Genomic DNA, 18,566 nt, shown 5'->3' on the forward strand with positions numbered 1-18,566 from the left:
TATATACGTGTATTCCAACAATTCCACTTTGGTTTGGTAATAAATTCGCCGCTAATCGAAATCACCTTTTTATGTCTTGAAAATGGAGCAAATTGATCTTCATTAATCACTCCATCGATCTAGGGGTGAACATTGGTGCACAGAAAAGGAGGACGGGGTCTACGGTGCCCCGAAAGGTCGGGGTGCATTGCCGAAAATACGGCGCCTGCTATTATGGCGTGCTATATTATGTACGTGTATTCCAACTATTCCACTTTGGTGGCCGGGGGCTGGTATAAATTCGCCGCTAATCGAAATCACCTTTTTATGTCTTGAAAATCAGCGAAATTGATCTTTATTAGTCATTCCATCGATTTAGGGGTGAACATTGGTGCACAGAAAAGGGGGACGGGGTCTACGATGCCCCGAAAGGTAGGGGGTGCATGGACGAAAATGCTTTGTATTATATACGTGTATTCCAACAATTCCACTTTGGTTTGGTAATAAATTCGCCGCTAATCGAAATCACCCTTTTATGTCTTGAAAATGAAGCAAATTGATCTTCATTAATCACTCCATCGATCTAGTGGTGAACATTGGTGCACAGAAAAGGAGGACGGGGTCTACGGTGCCCCGAAAGGTCGGGGTACATTGCCGAAAATATCGCGCGAGCTGTTATGGCGTGCTATTTATTATGTACGTGTATTCCAACTATTCCACTTTGGTGGCCGGGGGCTGGTAATAAATTCGCCGCTAATCGAAATCACCTTTTTATGTCTTGAAAATCAGCGAAATTTATCTTTATTAGTCATTTCATCGATTTAGGGGTGAACATTGGTGCAGAGAAAAGGGGGACGGGGTTTACGATGCCCCGAAAGGTAGGGGGGCATGGATCGATGAAAATGCTATGTATTATATACGTGTATTCCAACAATTCCACTTTGGTTTGGTAATAAATTCGCCGCTAATCGAAATCACCTTTTTATGTCTTGAAAATGAAGCAAATTGATCTTCATTAATCACTCCATCGATCTAGGGGTGAACATTGGTGCACAGAAAAGGGGGACGGGGTCTACGGTGCCACGAAAGGTTGGGGTGCATTGCCGAAAATACGGCGCCTGCTATTATGGCGTGCTATATTATGTACGTGTATTCCAACTATTCCACTTTGGTGGCCGGGGGCTGGTATAAATTCGCCGCTAATCGAAATCACCTTTTTATGTCTTGAAAATCAGCGAAATTGATCTTTATTAGTCATTCCATCGATTTAGGGGTAAACATTGGTGCAGAGAAAAGGGGGACGGGGTCTACGATGCCCCGAAGGGTAGGGGGGGGGCATGGACGAAAATGCTATGTATTATATACGTGTATTCCAACAATTCCACTTTGGTTTGGTAATAAATTCGCCGCTAATCGAAATCACCTTTTTATATCTTGAAAATCAGCGAAATTGATTTTTATTAGTCATTCCCTCGATTTAGGGGTGAACATTCGGGTGCACAGAAAAGGGGGACGGGGTCTCCGATGCCCCGAAATGTGGGGGGTGCGTCGATCAAAACATAGCGCGTGCTATGTGTATTCCAACAATTCCACTTTGGTTTGGAAATAAATTCGCCGCTAATCAAAATAACCATTTCATGTCTTGAAAATCAACCAAATTGATCTTTATTAATCACTCCATCGATCTAGGGGTGAACAGTGGTGCACAGAAAAGGGGGACGGGGTCTAAGATTTCTCGAAACGCAGGGGATGCATGGATCAAGGTCGTTCAGTATGTAATTTTTATTGAGAATGTAATGTGGGTCTGCCCCCCCCCCCCCTGGTTAAAGGCCCATGTGAGAGGGACTGATCCTTCACATAAAATCATTAATTGATGCATTTTTTAAGGGAATATTAAAAAATATATTGATAGATATAGGAAACTTAGAAAACATAAAATGGATTCATCCTCCGCGCTGGGAATAATATAGTTATCAATAAGAGTTAAATTTACAAAGGAGAATACGGAAGCAATCATCAAAATCTGATAATGAATATTGAAGTCAGCAGTATTTTGTGAAAATAAAATGCACGCAGTCATGACTATCCATTTGAAGTGATTATGATTTCGATCGTGTTCCAATTTTCGTCTTGCTTATATAAAATGTTCTTACATGAAATCATTTTTTTAATCATGTAATGTCTCTTATATCAAAATAATGTCCATTAATGAACAAATGCTTTAAATATTTTTGATGCAATATTTTTAATTCTAGGAGGAGGAACTTTGAATAATCATGATTTCTTATGATTAAAACAGTGGGAATAAGTATACAGAAGATATTACTTTTCTCCATTGAATGTTAAAAAAGAAATGCATATAGAACTGTCCGAAATGCGGATCTTTAAAATATCATAACTCTGTTATCCTTGTCCGATATTGTTTTACCAACTTTGTTTGATCCCGTGTTTGATTCTTCTTGATCTGTATTATTTTCAGCTGCACTGCATATGCCATTGCCATGTCATAAATGTTATCAGTCATATACTAATATTTGAAGCAATCTTAATGTGGAATAATGCATAACGGAAATTCCATATTTTTGAATCACGGTAAGTTTGGGTAACTATGCCTTTTAACTAAAAACCATTTCCGTGCGCATTATGACAATATTCGAGACGTTTGTGAATTTAAGCTGTATTTAGGGTCTGCAACTAATAGACTACGCACACGTTGCTGGGCGTTTTGTATCGCGATAGCTCTGTGCGCTGGGTTTGTTCGCTGGCTTGCTGCACTATATTCTGTGCGCTGGGTTTGTGCGCTGGCTTCAGCCTGGTTGATCGATCCACTGAACTAGAAATACGTATCTCTAGTTCAGTGGATCGATCTCAACCAAACCGGAAGTAAAGCAACAAACGCGGCGACACAAGCAGTGTTTCCACTCTTCCCGAAATTCGGGAAATTTCAGGAAATTTTGACTTTTTCCAGGAAAGGTTCGGGAAATGAAAAAATTCCAGGAAATTTCGGGAAATCCGAAAATTACAATCAAACAACAATTAAACATAGCAACTATTAATATTCATGTTATATTTACGTAATTTTTTTACCTCCATACGTAGCTCAAAATTTTCCGCTCGCGATCCGCGCTCGCATTCTGTAATGTCGTTCCCATTTTTAAAGAGGGCGTGAACACAAAAAAATCTAAATTCCATGATTTTGGCCACCTGGACCAAATTTACACTCGCTGTATTATTGCCCGATTTTTGTTTAAAATCAGAGTTGAAAATTTCAGGAAATATTTATGAATTTCAGGAAATTTGGGATTCAGTTTCGGGAAATTTATTTTGGAGCTGTGGAAACACTGGACACAAGAGTCAAGACAACGTTACTAGTATACCGTACATCTCTATGAGACAAATAAAGACTGTCGACGCGACTGTCGAAGGTAACTTTAAAAAGTTATTTTTTATGTAGAGTAAAGACCCTAGTTTATCCACGTCTTACACGATTTTCATGATTTTTCTTCACTATTCATATTAGACATCATAATTGTGAATATTTGCTGAAAATATGGTGCGTCGTGGTTTTTTTATTTTAATAGCTATTTGAAATTCAGCGAGTGAGCCGACGATGATGCCGGACTCACGCGCGGGACAGAGACGGCGGGGCGCGTGTGTATACTACCGTTCCGTGCTGAGCTGAGCTGAGCTGAGCTGAGGAGGACGGCTCAGCTGCAGCTCGGGCTCGGCCCAATGCCAAATTACTATTGAATATTAGTAGCCTAGTGAATGATTTTTACTCTCTAGGGGCCTCATGGCTACCCCCACCATCATGTCTCTGTGTGTTTCATTCATCTCTTGGAGAGAGTTCCATATGCACCCCCACCAAAAAAAAGAAAAGATTGTCATGATTGTTGTCAAAAGTGAACAGTCAATGTTGAGATTTGATTTCCGGTTCGTTCACCTCAGATTTTTCTATCATTTTTTTACTGTTCTTATCTTACCTTAGTTGGGACTCAAACTCACCTCGTTTTATCTGCAGTCAAGACTAGCCAGGAGGCTCCTAGAGAGTAAAAATCATTTAACGTATGCTAACTCTCCACGGAGCCAGGGAGTCCATTCCATTCATCTGCGTGTACCTAGCCTAGCCCTGGAGGCTCCAGGGGCCCGTTTCTCAACACATGGACAAGTTAGTCATATCTTTATCCACCAACCACGGAGTTAGTTCCAATCTAACTAAACCTGTTTCTCGAAAGGCTTCCTAACTAGAATACATTGATATCGATACTATCGGTAAAAAGAGCAGACGAGACGTAGCCTTAGTCACAATATAGCATAATTTTCAAAAAGAAAAATTATGACAAATTTGCAAATATTGTGATGAATTGGGAAATAAATCTTGTTAAAATAATAGCACAGGTGAATTATGCATCATACATACTTAGACCATGAAGACTGGAGCATTCAATTGCACAGAAAATTAAATTATGAATAATTCATTTCATGACTAAAAAATCACTTGTGGACGTTGAGATGGGTACCCCCGGGATATCCAATTTTGATAGTTTACGAAAGTAAACCATAACGGTTTTCTTTGTAAAATTATGATAATTATACGGTCTTTTACGATTCCAAACGTCATCAAAATATAGTTTAACGAAACATTTTCAATCATTTATACCGAAACATACGATATTTTACAAATTATATGCATAAGTTAGAGATAGAATTTATCCAAATGTTAATAGGAGTCTGAAAACAACAAATACGAGTCCAGTTATGGATGGCCTGACGTGGTAGAATCTTTATCGATTAAGTCATTTTACTATTTCAAACTGAATGGTTTTGTGGCGTTTTACCAACAGTTTTTATATTTTCTTTTTATTAGAATTATCATTGAATGCATTATCCCACTTGTTTTGTGATGTAATTTCAACCTATATGATTGATTACGTAAGATTGTTATTTTCAAATATCTAGGCACTTTTGCTTGTCATAGTCTACCCATGTGATGCCACTACGTCATTAAGAAAGAAGTTATGACAGGTTCGGAGGTGTCATAAATATTTAGTGAGGTTGTTGTACCCGATCTTGGTAAAGAGGGCTTCGTGAAACGGTTAGCGGACAAGTAGCTCACTATCTCCGAGTTAGTCAAGAAGTTAGACTTATGACGGTGTTGAGAAACGGGCCCCTGGAGAGTAAAAATCAGTCTACTATACGTAGGCTTACTCCCCACGGAGCCTGGAATTGCTTCCCATACGGCTACACATATGGCCCCAAATCCTGAAACTTTCGCCCCCGAGATTTCTACTTTCCCTCTAAAAGCTCTAGCCCTAAATCATGTACATGGGGTACAACTTAATTTCCGACATTTCTACGATATTGTTTACGTCGCCATCTTGATTTCTTTGTCTTATCAATGTTTAAAATCTCCGCCAAACAGACAAAATTCGGCTTTCTTATTGTTTGTTACTTTGAGTTTGACTGTATTTCATTTTCAGACTTGAAACGGATCAACAATGGGAAAGACTTGCAAAGTAGTTGTTTGTGGATCAGCCGGAGTGGGGAAGACGGCAGTATTAGAACAGGTCATCTATGGAACACATCGCATTGGACAGGTTTGTTTGCCTATAAATTTTCATAACCTAATAGTCCCGGGGGGGGTGGGGGGAGGGAGGGAAGTATACATATTTTTAATCGTTGTACAAATTTTGTTTTACCGTGCTGCTCGCTGACTTTTTATGTTCAAGGGTCCTGTCACTTTTGAGATCAAATTTGCAACGCCCTGGTATGCAGTAAGAAAATAGCACAATATTATGTAAGTAATCTCAAAACAAAAAAAGCACGGAAATACATAAGAAATTTAAGAAATAACAATAAAATACATAAGAGATCAATTTCGGTACTAGAATATTTTCAAGCACAATTGCTAGCAATACTATAGAGAATGTTTGCATATTAAAAGTTAGCATTCTAGGAGCTTTTTTCATTGAATTAGAGCAAAAAGTTTAATTTCGTGAATAAATCAGCATGATTAATTTTACATGATAAAATGTATGAATTTGGTTGAGTTTATCTAATAGTAATTGTAATGTTCTCTCTTTTTTCAGGAAACAACATGCCCAACAATAGAAGACATCTATGTTGCCAACATTGAAACGAACAGAGGGACCAGAGAACGGGTCCGATTCTACGACACCAGGGGTTTGGTAAGTAAAGCCCGTCTCACACTGTGCGCTCCCTTGCGACGCGTTTTTTCAATAACTCGCATTTGCATTAAATGTGACATTTCCAAAGGGTTTGGTAAGTAAAGCCCATCTCACACTGTGCGATGCCATGCGACGCGATTTTTTAATAATTTGCATTAAATGTGACATTTCCAAGGGGTTTGGTAAGTAAAGCCCGTCTCACACTGTGCGCTCCCTTGCGACACATTTTTTCAATAATTTGCATTTGCATTAAATGTGATATTTCCAAGAAGCAAAATTATTTTATTTGAAGTTTGGCATAATGTTAGGAATAATAAAATCATAATTTTTCTTTGAGGCAAGCCCTGTGTTCGGAGTAATTTCCAAATCGGCTTCAAGTCGCAGGCGGTGTTGACGTCATTGCGATTTGGAATTGATTTTGCTTTTATACCTACAGGAAGGCTCGAACTTGTCTGAATTCCGATTTCAGTAGTCCGATCACAATTCTGAATGCTGATTGCTAAGATTTAATTGGTTGGAATGTTCATATCAAGAGTTATTGCAATTTCTTTGAAATTTGGATCGCAACGAATCACATAGTGTGTGCCGGGCATTATGCGCATGAGGCCAGTTAAACCTGTATCGTGGTATTCTGATGATTAAACCTAGGTTTAACCCTAGTCTAAACAAGAATTTCAAACCTTATTCTATGGAATGCTGGCTTCACAAAACTTCTTCCTTATTCGTAGCAATTATAATGTACCAATTAATTCATTAAAATGCATTATATTTTTTTGTTTTCCTATTCTTTCCATTTCAGAATTAAATTTTAGACAACTTTTTGCAGCAGGCTAAGAATAATTTTTAATTGGTGAATGTGTCGACAATTGGCACTCCATAAAAGTGTGGTCTAATTTAACACAGGTTTAACTAAACCATGACTCTCAGAACACCACCCATAGTGTCAAAATAAAGTTTGCTAGAAACAATTTGATTAATGCATGGTGTTAACTCCACTTTGGTCTACCAATCTCTCAGGATTTATGAGTGATGTCACAATGACCCAATTAGTATGCATGTATTTCAAAACATACCGCTTGTGACTTGCCCGTGGACATCGTGGTGAACATAGCATAATTGAAACATTAAAAGTGTGCTTCATAGATTTTAAAACAAATTACATTTGGAAACGAACAATGCCATGATTTTTTTCCATTATTCATACATGTTCCTTTTAGTTACATTCATTGTTGTTGTTTTTTCTTTTTTTTATGTTATCCAGACATCCAGCAACCAAGATCTCCCAAAGCACTATCTCAGCATGGCCGATGTAAGTTCAACTTTATTTGATTTGATGTGATTTTGACTTATTGTAATCATATATACTTTGTTTTGGTTTACAAGAAATAGAGAATTATTTAAGAAATGAAGATAAATGTAGAGGCAATATGAAGGTATCATCATGGAGCTTATTCAAATGAAAAATGAGGAGCACATGCACATTTTGGTCAATTTGAGTTTTATACGTGTATTATATTTTTTTATATTCTAAATGATGGTCTTCTTTTTGTTGTTGATAATATTTTGTTTTTGTGAATTTAATTTTTAGGGGTTCTTATTGGTGTACAGCACGACCAGCCAAGAATCATTCAACATGCTGGAGTATATCAAAAAAGAAATCGATAAACTGAAAGATAAAGACAAGAAAGAGGTAAGTCAGAAATCAGAGAAGGAAATAATTTTCATTTTTTGGGGGGTATAAACTTTTCCCACATTGGGGCGATTGCAGAATTTTGGGGGCTATTTCTTTCATTTTAAGGGCTACTTTTTAGGGGCAGCAAGCTATTATCATTATTTTGCCATAGTTGGAACACTGATTTTCTAAATAATCTTGAACGTTGTTTGTGACAGATCTTGGGGTGACTCTAGAAAGAATGGTTGCCCCAAAGCATGTATTTTGGTGGAATTTTAGGGGTGACTTGGGTTGTCATGGGGATGAAATCGCCCGTCACTCTTGTGTATTTCCTATGCTGTCAGAAATACAGTTCAAATCTTTTCTCTCTATTCAGTAACTATTCACCAACATTGATTTACTGTATTTTAACTTACAGAGATTCGAACCCCTGACCCTCTGATTGAAAGGCAAGCGTCAGAACCACAAGACCAAGACGCTTCCACCTTATATGATAAAATATACTAGAAATAACAAGTGGATGACATCGTCATTCCCATCAAATGCACACTGCCTAGGATTTGCATATCTGTTTTGTGACATATAGCAACACTTTAAAATATAGCTTTCTTATCTGATTTTTGATGAAATTTTCAGCATAATACTTGTGTGACTTTTCTTTTTTATATATATATATATATATATATATATATATATATATATAATTTTTTTTTGGGGGGGACTGACTTCCATTTAATGTTTGGAAATATTGACCATGTCCAATATTGGTCACATCCACCTTGACCATCATCATCTCCATGGACTTCATCTACACCTTTGTCACCATCATCTTCATCCTTATCATCTCCATCTTCATCATTCAAATTATGCTTTATAAATGTATTAATTAATTGAATGAGTTGTAATTTTATTCCAGCAATCTGCTTATAATGACAATCATACTCCTGCAAATTGTTAATGTTAAAATTAGTTGGTAGTCGATCTAGTTATATAGAATGATATTTATTTAGTCCTTTTTTTTCTCAATGATTCATGTCTGTCAAATAACCGTAGCCAAGAATATATTATGTAATGAAAAATGTATTATAAGAATGTTGTGATTGCAGACGCAAACAATTACAGATAAATGCAAGTTGTAGTAACAATCTCAAAATGAGTTCAAACCGAATCCAGTAAAATGGCCACTCAAATATTTGGATGCATAAAATCAAAGATATTTGCGAAGAAATGAGCAAAATAAACATGGAATTCCATCAAATGTGGGGTATTTTTCCAAGCAATATTGATACACTGTCCCACATATGCTTTTCTGTGTTAGTAATCAGACTTATCGGTTTTCAGCTAAGATTTCATGATATCACAAAGATAAGTTTACATTAATGTACCAAATTTAAGTGCTAATAAGGTGACAATTAACCTTGATTTTAAAGACTTTCTCATGAAATAATTGTTTGCTGCAACTACTTTCTTTTACTTTTAATCAAATCAAATCAAACGTTTTGTTTCTTTACCCTTAGATATCAGTGGTGATGATAGGAAATAAAGTTGATCTAAACCAACAGAGACAGGTTGACTTTAGAACGGCCAGTGACTGGGCAGTCAAGGAAAAGAGTAAGCTCACCCATTTTCAGACCTGCTAACCAGTACGTTTTTGGCATATTTAGTACGTTTTTACAACCAAAATACGGCAGTACGTTTTTTTCTTTTAAAAATACTCGTAATTTATTGAGAAAAATCATCTCTATATGTCTCTATTTCATGAAAGTTACACAAATATGGTTATTATATCAATGTAATTTCAGGTAACCTTTTTTTTTCAATTATTTTGTTAAAACCAGGGTGAGATACCTGTATACACATGTTTCAATGTTTTTTTTTTTCATCTGCAAGAGCAGTGCGCATTTTAGCTTGCATGCAGCTTGAGTGCCGTGATGAGCGAGTGCGCTACACATTTTATTATGACATACACTTTTTTGGGGAAAAATACAGTTTTTTTATCACAAAATACAATTTTTCATTCCCAAAGGTTGGCAGGTCTGCATTTTGTGATTTCTCACTTGATAATGTTAACGAATGTTGTTGGTAATTGGCCAATTATATTATACTGGTCACAGTACACAGTGGTGGATAAAGTCGGGGGTGGAAGAGGCCCACGCCCCCTCTATATTTTAAGAATTTCCCATTGAACATGTATCTACATATTAATATAGCTAAATTTACTTCAATAATTAGATGTATTTACCTGTTATGCCAGTTGATTCATTCAGTAAGCTGATCAAATATGTTTATACACAGATTATCCGCGCACAGCGCTAACATGTGCTCATCATTGTTGTCCATTCATCCCACACTAAAATAACTTTCCTCTTAATTCAGTCTAGCTGTTGGATACCATAAGTGTCTCTGAAAAGAGCTTAGTACACTCCCCAAAAGTGCATCTAAATCTCACATTTTTTTCATCTGCGCCCCCCTTTATTTTCAAATTTACAATTTGCTCCCCCTTTATTTGAAAAATCCTGGATCTTTTACTGATACAGGATTTGAAATGAGATGATAAATATCAGTAATATATTATATCACTCTCATAAACTTGCATTTGTTTTTTTGTTCAATAAAATGAATTTTTATTGTCTCACCTGCATAGCAGAGTGAGACTATAGGCGCCGCTTTTCCGACGGGGGCGGCGGCGGCGTCAACACCAAATCTTAACCTGAGGTTAAGTTTTTGAAATGACAGCATAACTTAGAAAGTATATGGACCTAGTTCATGAAACTTGGCCATAAGTTTAATCAAGTATTACTGAACATCCTGCCTGAGTTTCATGTCTCATGACCGAGGTCAAAGGTCATTTAGGGTCAATGAACTTAGACCATGTTGGGGGAATCAACATCAAAATCTTAACCTAAGGTTAAGTTTTTGAAATGTCATCATAACTTAGAAAATATATGGACCTAGTTCATGAAACTTATACATAAGGTTAATCAAGTATCACTGAACATCCTGCATGAGTTTCACATCACATGACCAAGGTCAAAGGTCATTTAGGGTCAATGAACTTTGGCCGAATTGGGGGTATCTGTTGAATTACCATCATAACTTTGAAAGTTTATGGATCTGATTCATGAAACTTGGACATAATAGTAATCAAGTATTACTGAACATCCTGTGCAAGTTTCAGGTCACATGATCAAGGTCAAAGGTCATTTAGGGTCAATGAACTTTGGCCAAATTGGGGTATTTGTTGAATTACAGCCATAAATTTGAAAGTGTGTTGGTCTAGTTCATAAAACTTGGACATAATAGTAATCAAGTATCACTGAACATCCTGTGCGAGTTTCAGGTCACATGATCAAGGTCAAAGGTCATGTAAGGTCAAAGAACTTTGGCCACGTTGGGGGTATTTGTTGAATTGCCATCATATCTCTATAAGTGTATTGGTCTAGTTCATAAAACGTGGAAATAAGAGTAACCAAGTATCACTGAACATCTTGTGCGAGTTATAGTAGTTTTCAAAATCAGCACTGCTGCTATATTGAATCGCGTGATGCAGGTGAGACGGCCAGAGGCATTCCACTTGTTGAACTATTATTCTATTAACAAGGGAAGAGTGATCATTATCACCCTTTATTTACTCATTTATCATGATAATTTGATTTATGTTTTGTTTATTAGATTCAGTCCCCTCAACCACTTTCTTTTATATACATTTGGTGATTGTATATCACAAAGCTATTTTCCAAGAATATATCCTGAACATTTTTGCATGGGTTTCATTGAATACTTTTTTACGTTATCTGAAAATGAAATAAAACTTTGGAAATGAATAGTTTTTAAGATTACCAAAACTGTACTCAGGCTTTTAGGCATTTTGTGTAAATGTCATTTGCCATTTTTCTTTTCTTTTGAATGTAGTCCAATTCTTTGAAGTAACAGTAGCCAACAGGAGCAGTCTCATTCAGCCGATCGTCTCGCTAACTTCTAAGCTCACAATACCTCCAAGTAAGTTGGGTTTACCTGGTATGAAGTGTTTTATGAAGCATCTTGTAAATAATTTTCACTGGCAAATTTGCTCTGAGCCAATCAGATGCAAGGATTTCAGTAGCTTGTAACAATGAAATCAATGACTTTTTCATGAAATACTTGCCTGTTCCCTTTTTTTCTACAGAATTTTTATTTTAGATTTCTACCTTTTAAGAATCACAACTTGGAGTTTTGGATTGATAAATGAAGTTATGAAATGTTAAATAATGGATTTTTTTTATTATAGCAGATTTGAGTTGCCTGTAATTGTCTACTTTTAAAAGGCTTGCTTTTCATCTCAAATTGCCATTATTACAACTCATGAATCCATTCTTTATTTTATTTATTTTTTCGTTTGCTGCTGTCCACTACTTGATAATAAAGACTGTAATACGATTTGTGTTAAAGGATAAAAAGAAGATAACGAAAGCTCAAAGGAATTTGACAGACACAATTCTATTGTGTTAGACTCTTCAAGAGTGAAGTAGGCAGATTTAGAAGAAGTAAATTATCAATATTCTAAAAATCAGATGAATAAATCTATCCACATTTCAAAGTGGCAATTATGAAAGTGTAGATTGTGGAAAAGAAATGAACATCAGATCACTAAATCTAACCACTTCTCAAAATTGGCAATTTTTGTTGAAAAGAAGTGAACAACTTTCCGATTTGGTGATGTTATCTCATTTTTTTCTCTCTTTTCCTTGTCTTTACTTTGCAGCCAAATCAACCTTCTCCATCTCGGTGAGGAATTTCAAGCCGAAACAGCTGCAAAGCTTTGGCGATTCCTGAGACCAGTCCCACTCCTTCATTTTTGGTGTCGCCTCGAAGGATCATTCACAAGAGAGAACACTCACATGTGCAATGTTAAATAGGTTATAGCTTTGTGCATATTGTGTTAGTTCTGCCCAGTGTACCTTAAAAGAGAGCTGTGGCGATTACTGTAATCAATCCCACCCCTTCATTTCGGTGTCGCCTCGAAGGATTATTCTCGAGGAAGAACAATATCACAGGTGCAATGTTACATATAGCTTGTGCTTCTTGTGGCGATTCTACCCAGACTACCTAAAGGAGAGCTGTGACGCTTACTGAGATGAGTCCCACCTCTTCATTTTGGTGTTGCCTCGAAGGATCATTCTCAAGTAAGAACAATATCACAGGTGCAATGTTATATAGTTCTGCGCTTCTTGTGTCGATTCTACCCAGACTTCCTTTAAAGGAAATAGTGCATTCTTGCTCATCAAGAATTTCAAAGAAGTAAGCTTGCTGGTTTAATGTACTTCAGAATTGCATTTTATCAGTGTGGTTTATATGGAGATGGAACGCTATACCATTCACTGTTAGAAGCAAGTACGTATGTCTTCTCTGAAGCACGAAGATTCGTATGGCTTGGTCACATATAAAGGGCGTTGCACTAAAATGTTTGCAATCAATTGCAAAATTTCTGTAACAATTTTTGCACTTGATCAATTTTAGATGCAGCAAGTCAGTTTGCAGTCATTGTTGCCAGAAGAAAATCAGCGATCGATTGAAATTTGCAATTGATTGGAAGATGATGTAATTAATTTGGGGATCCTTAATAGATTTGCGATCGATCGCAGGTTTGTTGAAATGCTCCATGAATCTGGAAGTGGGTCGATGATGGGCATGGACCATACCAGGGAGGTCCAAGATCCACAAAATGGAGACAAAAGTGGTTCTTGTCCAGGGCTTCGTAACGCAAAGATTAGCGATCAATCGCTAAATGAACTGACCAATCAATATCAATGTTACACACGCATTAGGTTTAAAATACTGACCAGGAGCCAATCAGTGCCGTTATTTCTTATTTGCAATTCATCGCAAACCTTTGTGTTGCGGAGCCTTGGTTCCATGACATTTGCTCTGGCGACAATCGCTCCGCTCTAAATTCCACACTAATGGAATGACGAACTTAAACCCTGGGTTTAAGACTTTACCCTACCCTAAACCTAACATAAAACACTATTGCAACCCTAACCCTACATCTTAGATGAAATTAAGCCTGGAGCAATTGTCGCAAGAGCAAATGATGTGTCTCCGGTTCAAGATCTGTAAAATGGAGACAAAAGCGGTTCTTGTCCTGATGCTCTGGCAGCAATCGCTCCTCTCTAAATTCAACACACTAATCGAATGACAAACTTCAATCCTGGGTTTAACACATACCCTACTCTAAACCTAACATAAAACTATTGCAACCCTAATCCTGACCCAATATCTCAGATGAAATTAAGCCAGGAAAAATTGTCTCAGGAGAAAATGTTGTGTCACAGTTTTAGATCCATAAAATTGAGACAAAAGTGGTTCTTGTGTAATTGAACGGCTCTCAAATATGGTAATCTTGATCTGTTCAACTTGACGCAGGAATGAAAACCTAGGGGAACTACACCGGTGTCCCGGCCTCCACCTCCAAAAATCATCCTAACTATGAATATGTAATTTGGGCCATTCCAGACTTAGACTATCTTAGAAATTTAGGCTAGTCCATATAGACTTAAAGATATTGGTGTCAACATTGTGAGTCATTTAACCTAATAGGAAACTTATTCAAATCATGTACTTATTGGGAAAATGCTAAATAATATAATAATGATCTGGGTATTTATAATGCACTGCAGACGTACATGTACATTTTACCTACCTAAGTTCTTACAGATTTATTATTATCCCTGTCATCGGATTCAATCAGTCATTCCTGCACACGATGTTTGCTCATGGGGGGGGGGGTATTCCAGCCACATTAAATGTTTGTGTTTAAAAATTGATGTTTTTATAACAGATGTATTGATTGATTCACATGTGTGGACAACTTTTTATGTTTGTTTTTTTATTTTTCTGGAGGGGGGGGGTTATGAAAATAAGGAAAAGCATCTAAAAATCTGTCTTTGTCACCAAAAGGAAAATGGGTTTAGCAGTTCATAGTCCCCCCCCCCCTTTTACCAAAGGTCACATTAAGAAAAATGTTTAAATGTCATTCATGTTTACCTATTTTACCTAGTTTGCTTGTTGAAATTTGTCTTATATTTTTCACGTTGTTGGTATGTACACCTGTACATTCTTTTTTTACAGACTGTATTCAAAATAATATTATTCACATTATAGGTCTGTTTGGGATTTGCATCACAACGGTGAAAACTTGTTCCAAGATAGGGTAGTTCAGCTACATTTCGTGTTATAATTGAATGGGATATGAAGTTACAAAATAGAATATTGTAGACATGTTTTTGTCAGATGGCTATGGATAACTTTGAATTCTTCAACTTCTTAAAATTCAGCAAAATATGTTAAAGCTTGTTTCACTATTTAAGACAGAAATCTCATTTAACTTTGAAAGCTAGATGTGCAATGTGTTTGTATGAAAATTTAAGGAATGATTTATTTATGTTTGAAGAAGGTTTCACATATCCTGTCTGGAATTGCAAATTAAAAAGGTGCTCTAGCAAAATGTACCCTTTTATTTAGAATATTGAATATGGAAAAAAAAGTGAAGTCTGCATAAATGATAATATTCACCTATGTCGAGGCATTTTTCAGACCTTGGGCCTGTAACACAAAGCTTAGCACTCATCATAGAACATGTATTTACGATTAATTGCACTGATTACAATGTACAATGAATTGTGAATAGTAAGCGTACGATTAATCGCAGACCTTTGTGTCTCTGACTTAACATCCTCTCTGAGGGACCAGGGACCTTATCTTACAGAGTTGCGATTGATCCAATCAACACTAACACCCATGTAGCCGCCCATAAATTTTACCAGTCTTGCCAGGCAGAAACGTTTCAATGTACAATGATTCACACATTGTTTTGTAATCTATCAAAAAACAGATCCTCTGGAATTTGGCCACTGACTTATATTCGAACCATGTATTCATCCACAAGTTTGTATGTAGTGTATTTACAAATGATAATATATTCCATATTTGTTTTGTGTGTAGAAAATATTTTGAATTTGATTAAATCGATGCCAATTAATCACCAGCATTGCTCTGTCATTTATTGTAATGGTGGTCATGATTCGTTTTTTTATCTGATTGCTAAGAAATCAAGAATGACAGCAAACAACCAGAGGATGGAAGTCTTAACATCCTCTCTGAGGGACCAGGGACCCTGTCTTACGAAGAGTTGTATCTGTATCGTTCAGTCAGCAAAATACCAGGATTGGCACATCACACTATTTTGTTGTTAGTTGTGATTGATCCGATCAACCGCAACTATGGAAAGCCAGCAATGTCAACTTCTAACATGAAGTTAAAAATATTTTCTAGATATGATGTATATTCATACATTGTTTTCCTGAAAATTCAGTGTGCTTCTCTTTGTTTACAAAGGACATTGTGCAAATTTCTTGAAGAAAAATTTATGATTCCCATATAGTTGTGGTTGATCGGATCAATCGTAATTCTTTGTTAGACGGGGGCCCTGGTAATGAGGGTCACAATTATCCGAAAGCCTTGCTCCACTGACGGAGCTATTACACCTAATATAGATGACTTCAGGGGCCCGTCCTATAAAGAGTTGCGATTGATCTTGCGATTGATCCGATCAATCGCAACTATGGAAAGCCAGCAACATCTAAAAGACATGTTTTTTCAAAATATTTTCTAGAAATGACATATATTCATACATTTACTGTTTTTTCTTGACAATTCAGTATGCTTCTCTTTGTTTTCAAAGGACGTTGAACAAATTTCCTACAGAAAAAAATTATGTCATCGATGGATTTCCATATACTTGAGATTGATCGGATTAATCGTAACTCTTTGTAAGACATGGCCAGGGGGTTGTTTCTTAAAAAGGGTATGAAATTTGTTACTTTTCAGTCAAAGTGCTAAGGGCGCAGAGATGACAACCTGATCAAGAGCATTCCAGTATTTTAAAGGCTGAAAATCAGTATTTTGGTAAGATAATCAGTATTTTCACAGAAATACCATAGGACAACACATGAACTTGAAACTTTATTAATTGGTAATTTGCATGAAACCACCAGTACCGGTACCGGTAGGAAACGACCGTCATTGCGGTTGCTTTAGCAAGTGTACGCCTAACAGGCTGATGGAAATGCTATGAATCCAGTGACCGGGTAATAATAATTGTGAAGCACTTTGAGCAGTCGTAGATTGATAAAGCGCTATATAAATGACTATTATTATTATTCATTTTTCAGTAATAAGTACTGATAACCAGTACTACTTGGCAGCTCTGTAAAGGGTTATTACATGCAACTTGTCTAAAATATCCTTCAGCAAGAAATTGATCCACATTGTGCTGCACTTGACCCAGGAGGATAAATTCCTTGAATGCACAGAGTGCTGCTGATAAAATGGTACAATGTGTGAGCTAAAGCCAGTGTAGTATTCTAGCTAAAACTGGGGTAATAGTAATAGTGCACCTCAGAATAGATTATTTCTAGATAGATTATCATTATTATTATTATGTAGTGTTACACTTCGTATCTCTGGCAAAAAGACTCGAGGGGGGGCAATCAAATATATTGCTGTACACATGTCATGTGTGACCAAAAAAACTGTTTTTTCAGTTTTGGATGCGGGCTGTGCGTGCACTCGTTTAGGGTAAAAATAACACCAATTTTTTTTAAGGTGGTTTTGAATAGTCAATCGCGGGGTCAAACGTATGTTTTTTTTTCAAAGCTTTTTTTTTATCAAGACTAGCCAAACGTGTTTAGGGTATGTTTTTTCCCCAAGCTTTTTCCCCGGGGGCTTTTTCCTCCTCGTTTCTGAAGTGTTCAGGCCTGAGACAAAACTTGTTTAGGGGTCATGTTCTAGCAACAACCTGTTTAGGGGCCAAAATGTGTAAATGAAGCCCGTGAAAAACTTTAGGGGGTTATTTTGCACACAGAGAAAAACTTGTTTAGGTGTTTGGAAATAATTTGGTCGCACATGTGTACAGCAATACATTTGACTTGCCCCCCCCCCCCCCCCCCGGGCAAAAAGAACTATAGAAATCCAGGATTATTATCATTATGGGTCAGGGACAAGAGAGGTGGTTGTATGTTTTGAGTGATATACTGTAATCCTGATGCTGCAGTCACATTTCCCCTACGGCGGCCATACTTGAGTCGAAAACAGACGTTTTATTCAAACCACCTATATGTAGCTGGTACAAAAAATGCTAAAACTGCTATTTTCGACTCGCCGTACGGGAAATGTGACAGCGCCATTTAAAGATACACAAGACAACAAACGCCAGACCATTTCATTTTGTGTATTTCTGCAAACTTTTTTCATTTATTTGTACAAAAGATGAATGAAAAGCATAATCTTTTGCAGTCTTTTTTTTTGTACACTACATGGTACAAAAATCACAAAAAACACAAGAGACTCACCAATAACAAACAAAACCCATCATCTCGAGTACTCCCCAAAACACATCATTCGGGCAACTTAAAATAAATAGAAATAGAATCTGTTAAAAAAAGAGAAGTTTAAATTCAATAGTAAATATGTCTTTTCTCAACTCTTATAGGCACTTACGAGTATGTTTCTTCCCCCTCCCAGAAATAAAAGTTTCCTTAAATTAGATTTGAAGACACTGATATCTGAATTCATTTTCAATAGCCCTATGAATATTCATGAGGCAGTTTGATTTTGCATACTATTCTGAAACAATCTAGTTACATTTTCCTCTAAAAAAGCACAAAATCGCTCAATTCTATGAGTGACTC

At 36.7% G+C, this 18,566-nt stretch overlaps 1 protein-coding gene across 4 annotated transcripts; it reads left to right on the top strand.

Annotated features, from left to right (window-relative positions):
- Positions 1 to 2,830: 2,830 nt before the first annotated feature.
- LOC135157865 (NF-kappa-B inhibitor-interacting Ras-like protein 2) lies at positions 2,831 to 15,856 on the top strand. 4 transcript variants are annotated; one of them, XM_064114955.1, is made up of 9 exons: positions 2,831 to 2,862; positions 3,272 to 3,404; positions 5,460 to 5,576; positions 6,069 to 6,167; positions 7,429 to 7,476; positions 7,756 to 7,857; positions 9,357 to 9,450; positions 11,752 to 11,838; positions 12,581 to 15,856. In XM_064114955.1, exons 3-9 carry the CDS (start codon positions 5,478 to 5,480, stop codon positions 12,649 to 12,651), a joined length of 600 nt encoding a protein of 199 aa, XP_063971025.1. In that variant the 5' UTR covers positions 2,831 to 2,862; positions 3,272 to 3,404; positions 5,460 to 5,477; the 3' UTR covers positions 12,652 to 15,856. The 4 variants fall into 4 exon arrangements, with proteins under 4 accessions (XP_063971025.1, XP_063971023.1, XP_063971024.1 ...); XM_064114953.1 differs by adding an exon at positions 3,968 to 4,147 and having other exon boundaries at positions 2,859 to 3,404; XM_064114954.1 differs by having other exon boundaries at positions 2,859 to 2,952.
- Positions 15,857 to 18,566: the final 2,710 nt, after the last annotated feature.

Source organism: Lytechinus pictus, unplaced genomic scaffold (genome assembly GCF_037042905.1).
Source record: "Lytechinus pictus isolate F3 Inbred unplaced genomic scaffold, Lp3.0 scaffold_20, whole genome shotgun sequence".
Lineage (NCBI taxonomy): Eukaryota > Metazoa > Echinodermata > Echinoidea > Temnopleuroida > Toxopneustidae > Lytechinus > Lytechinus pictus.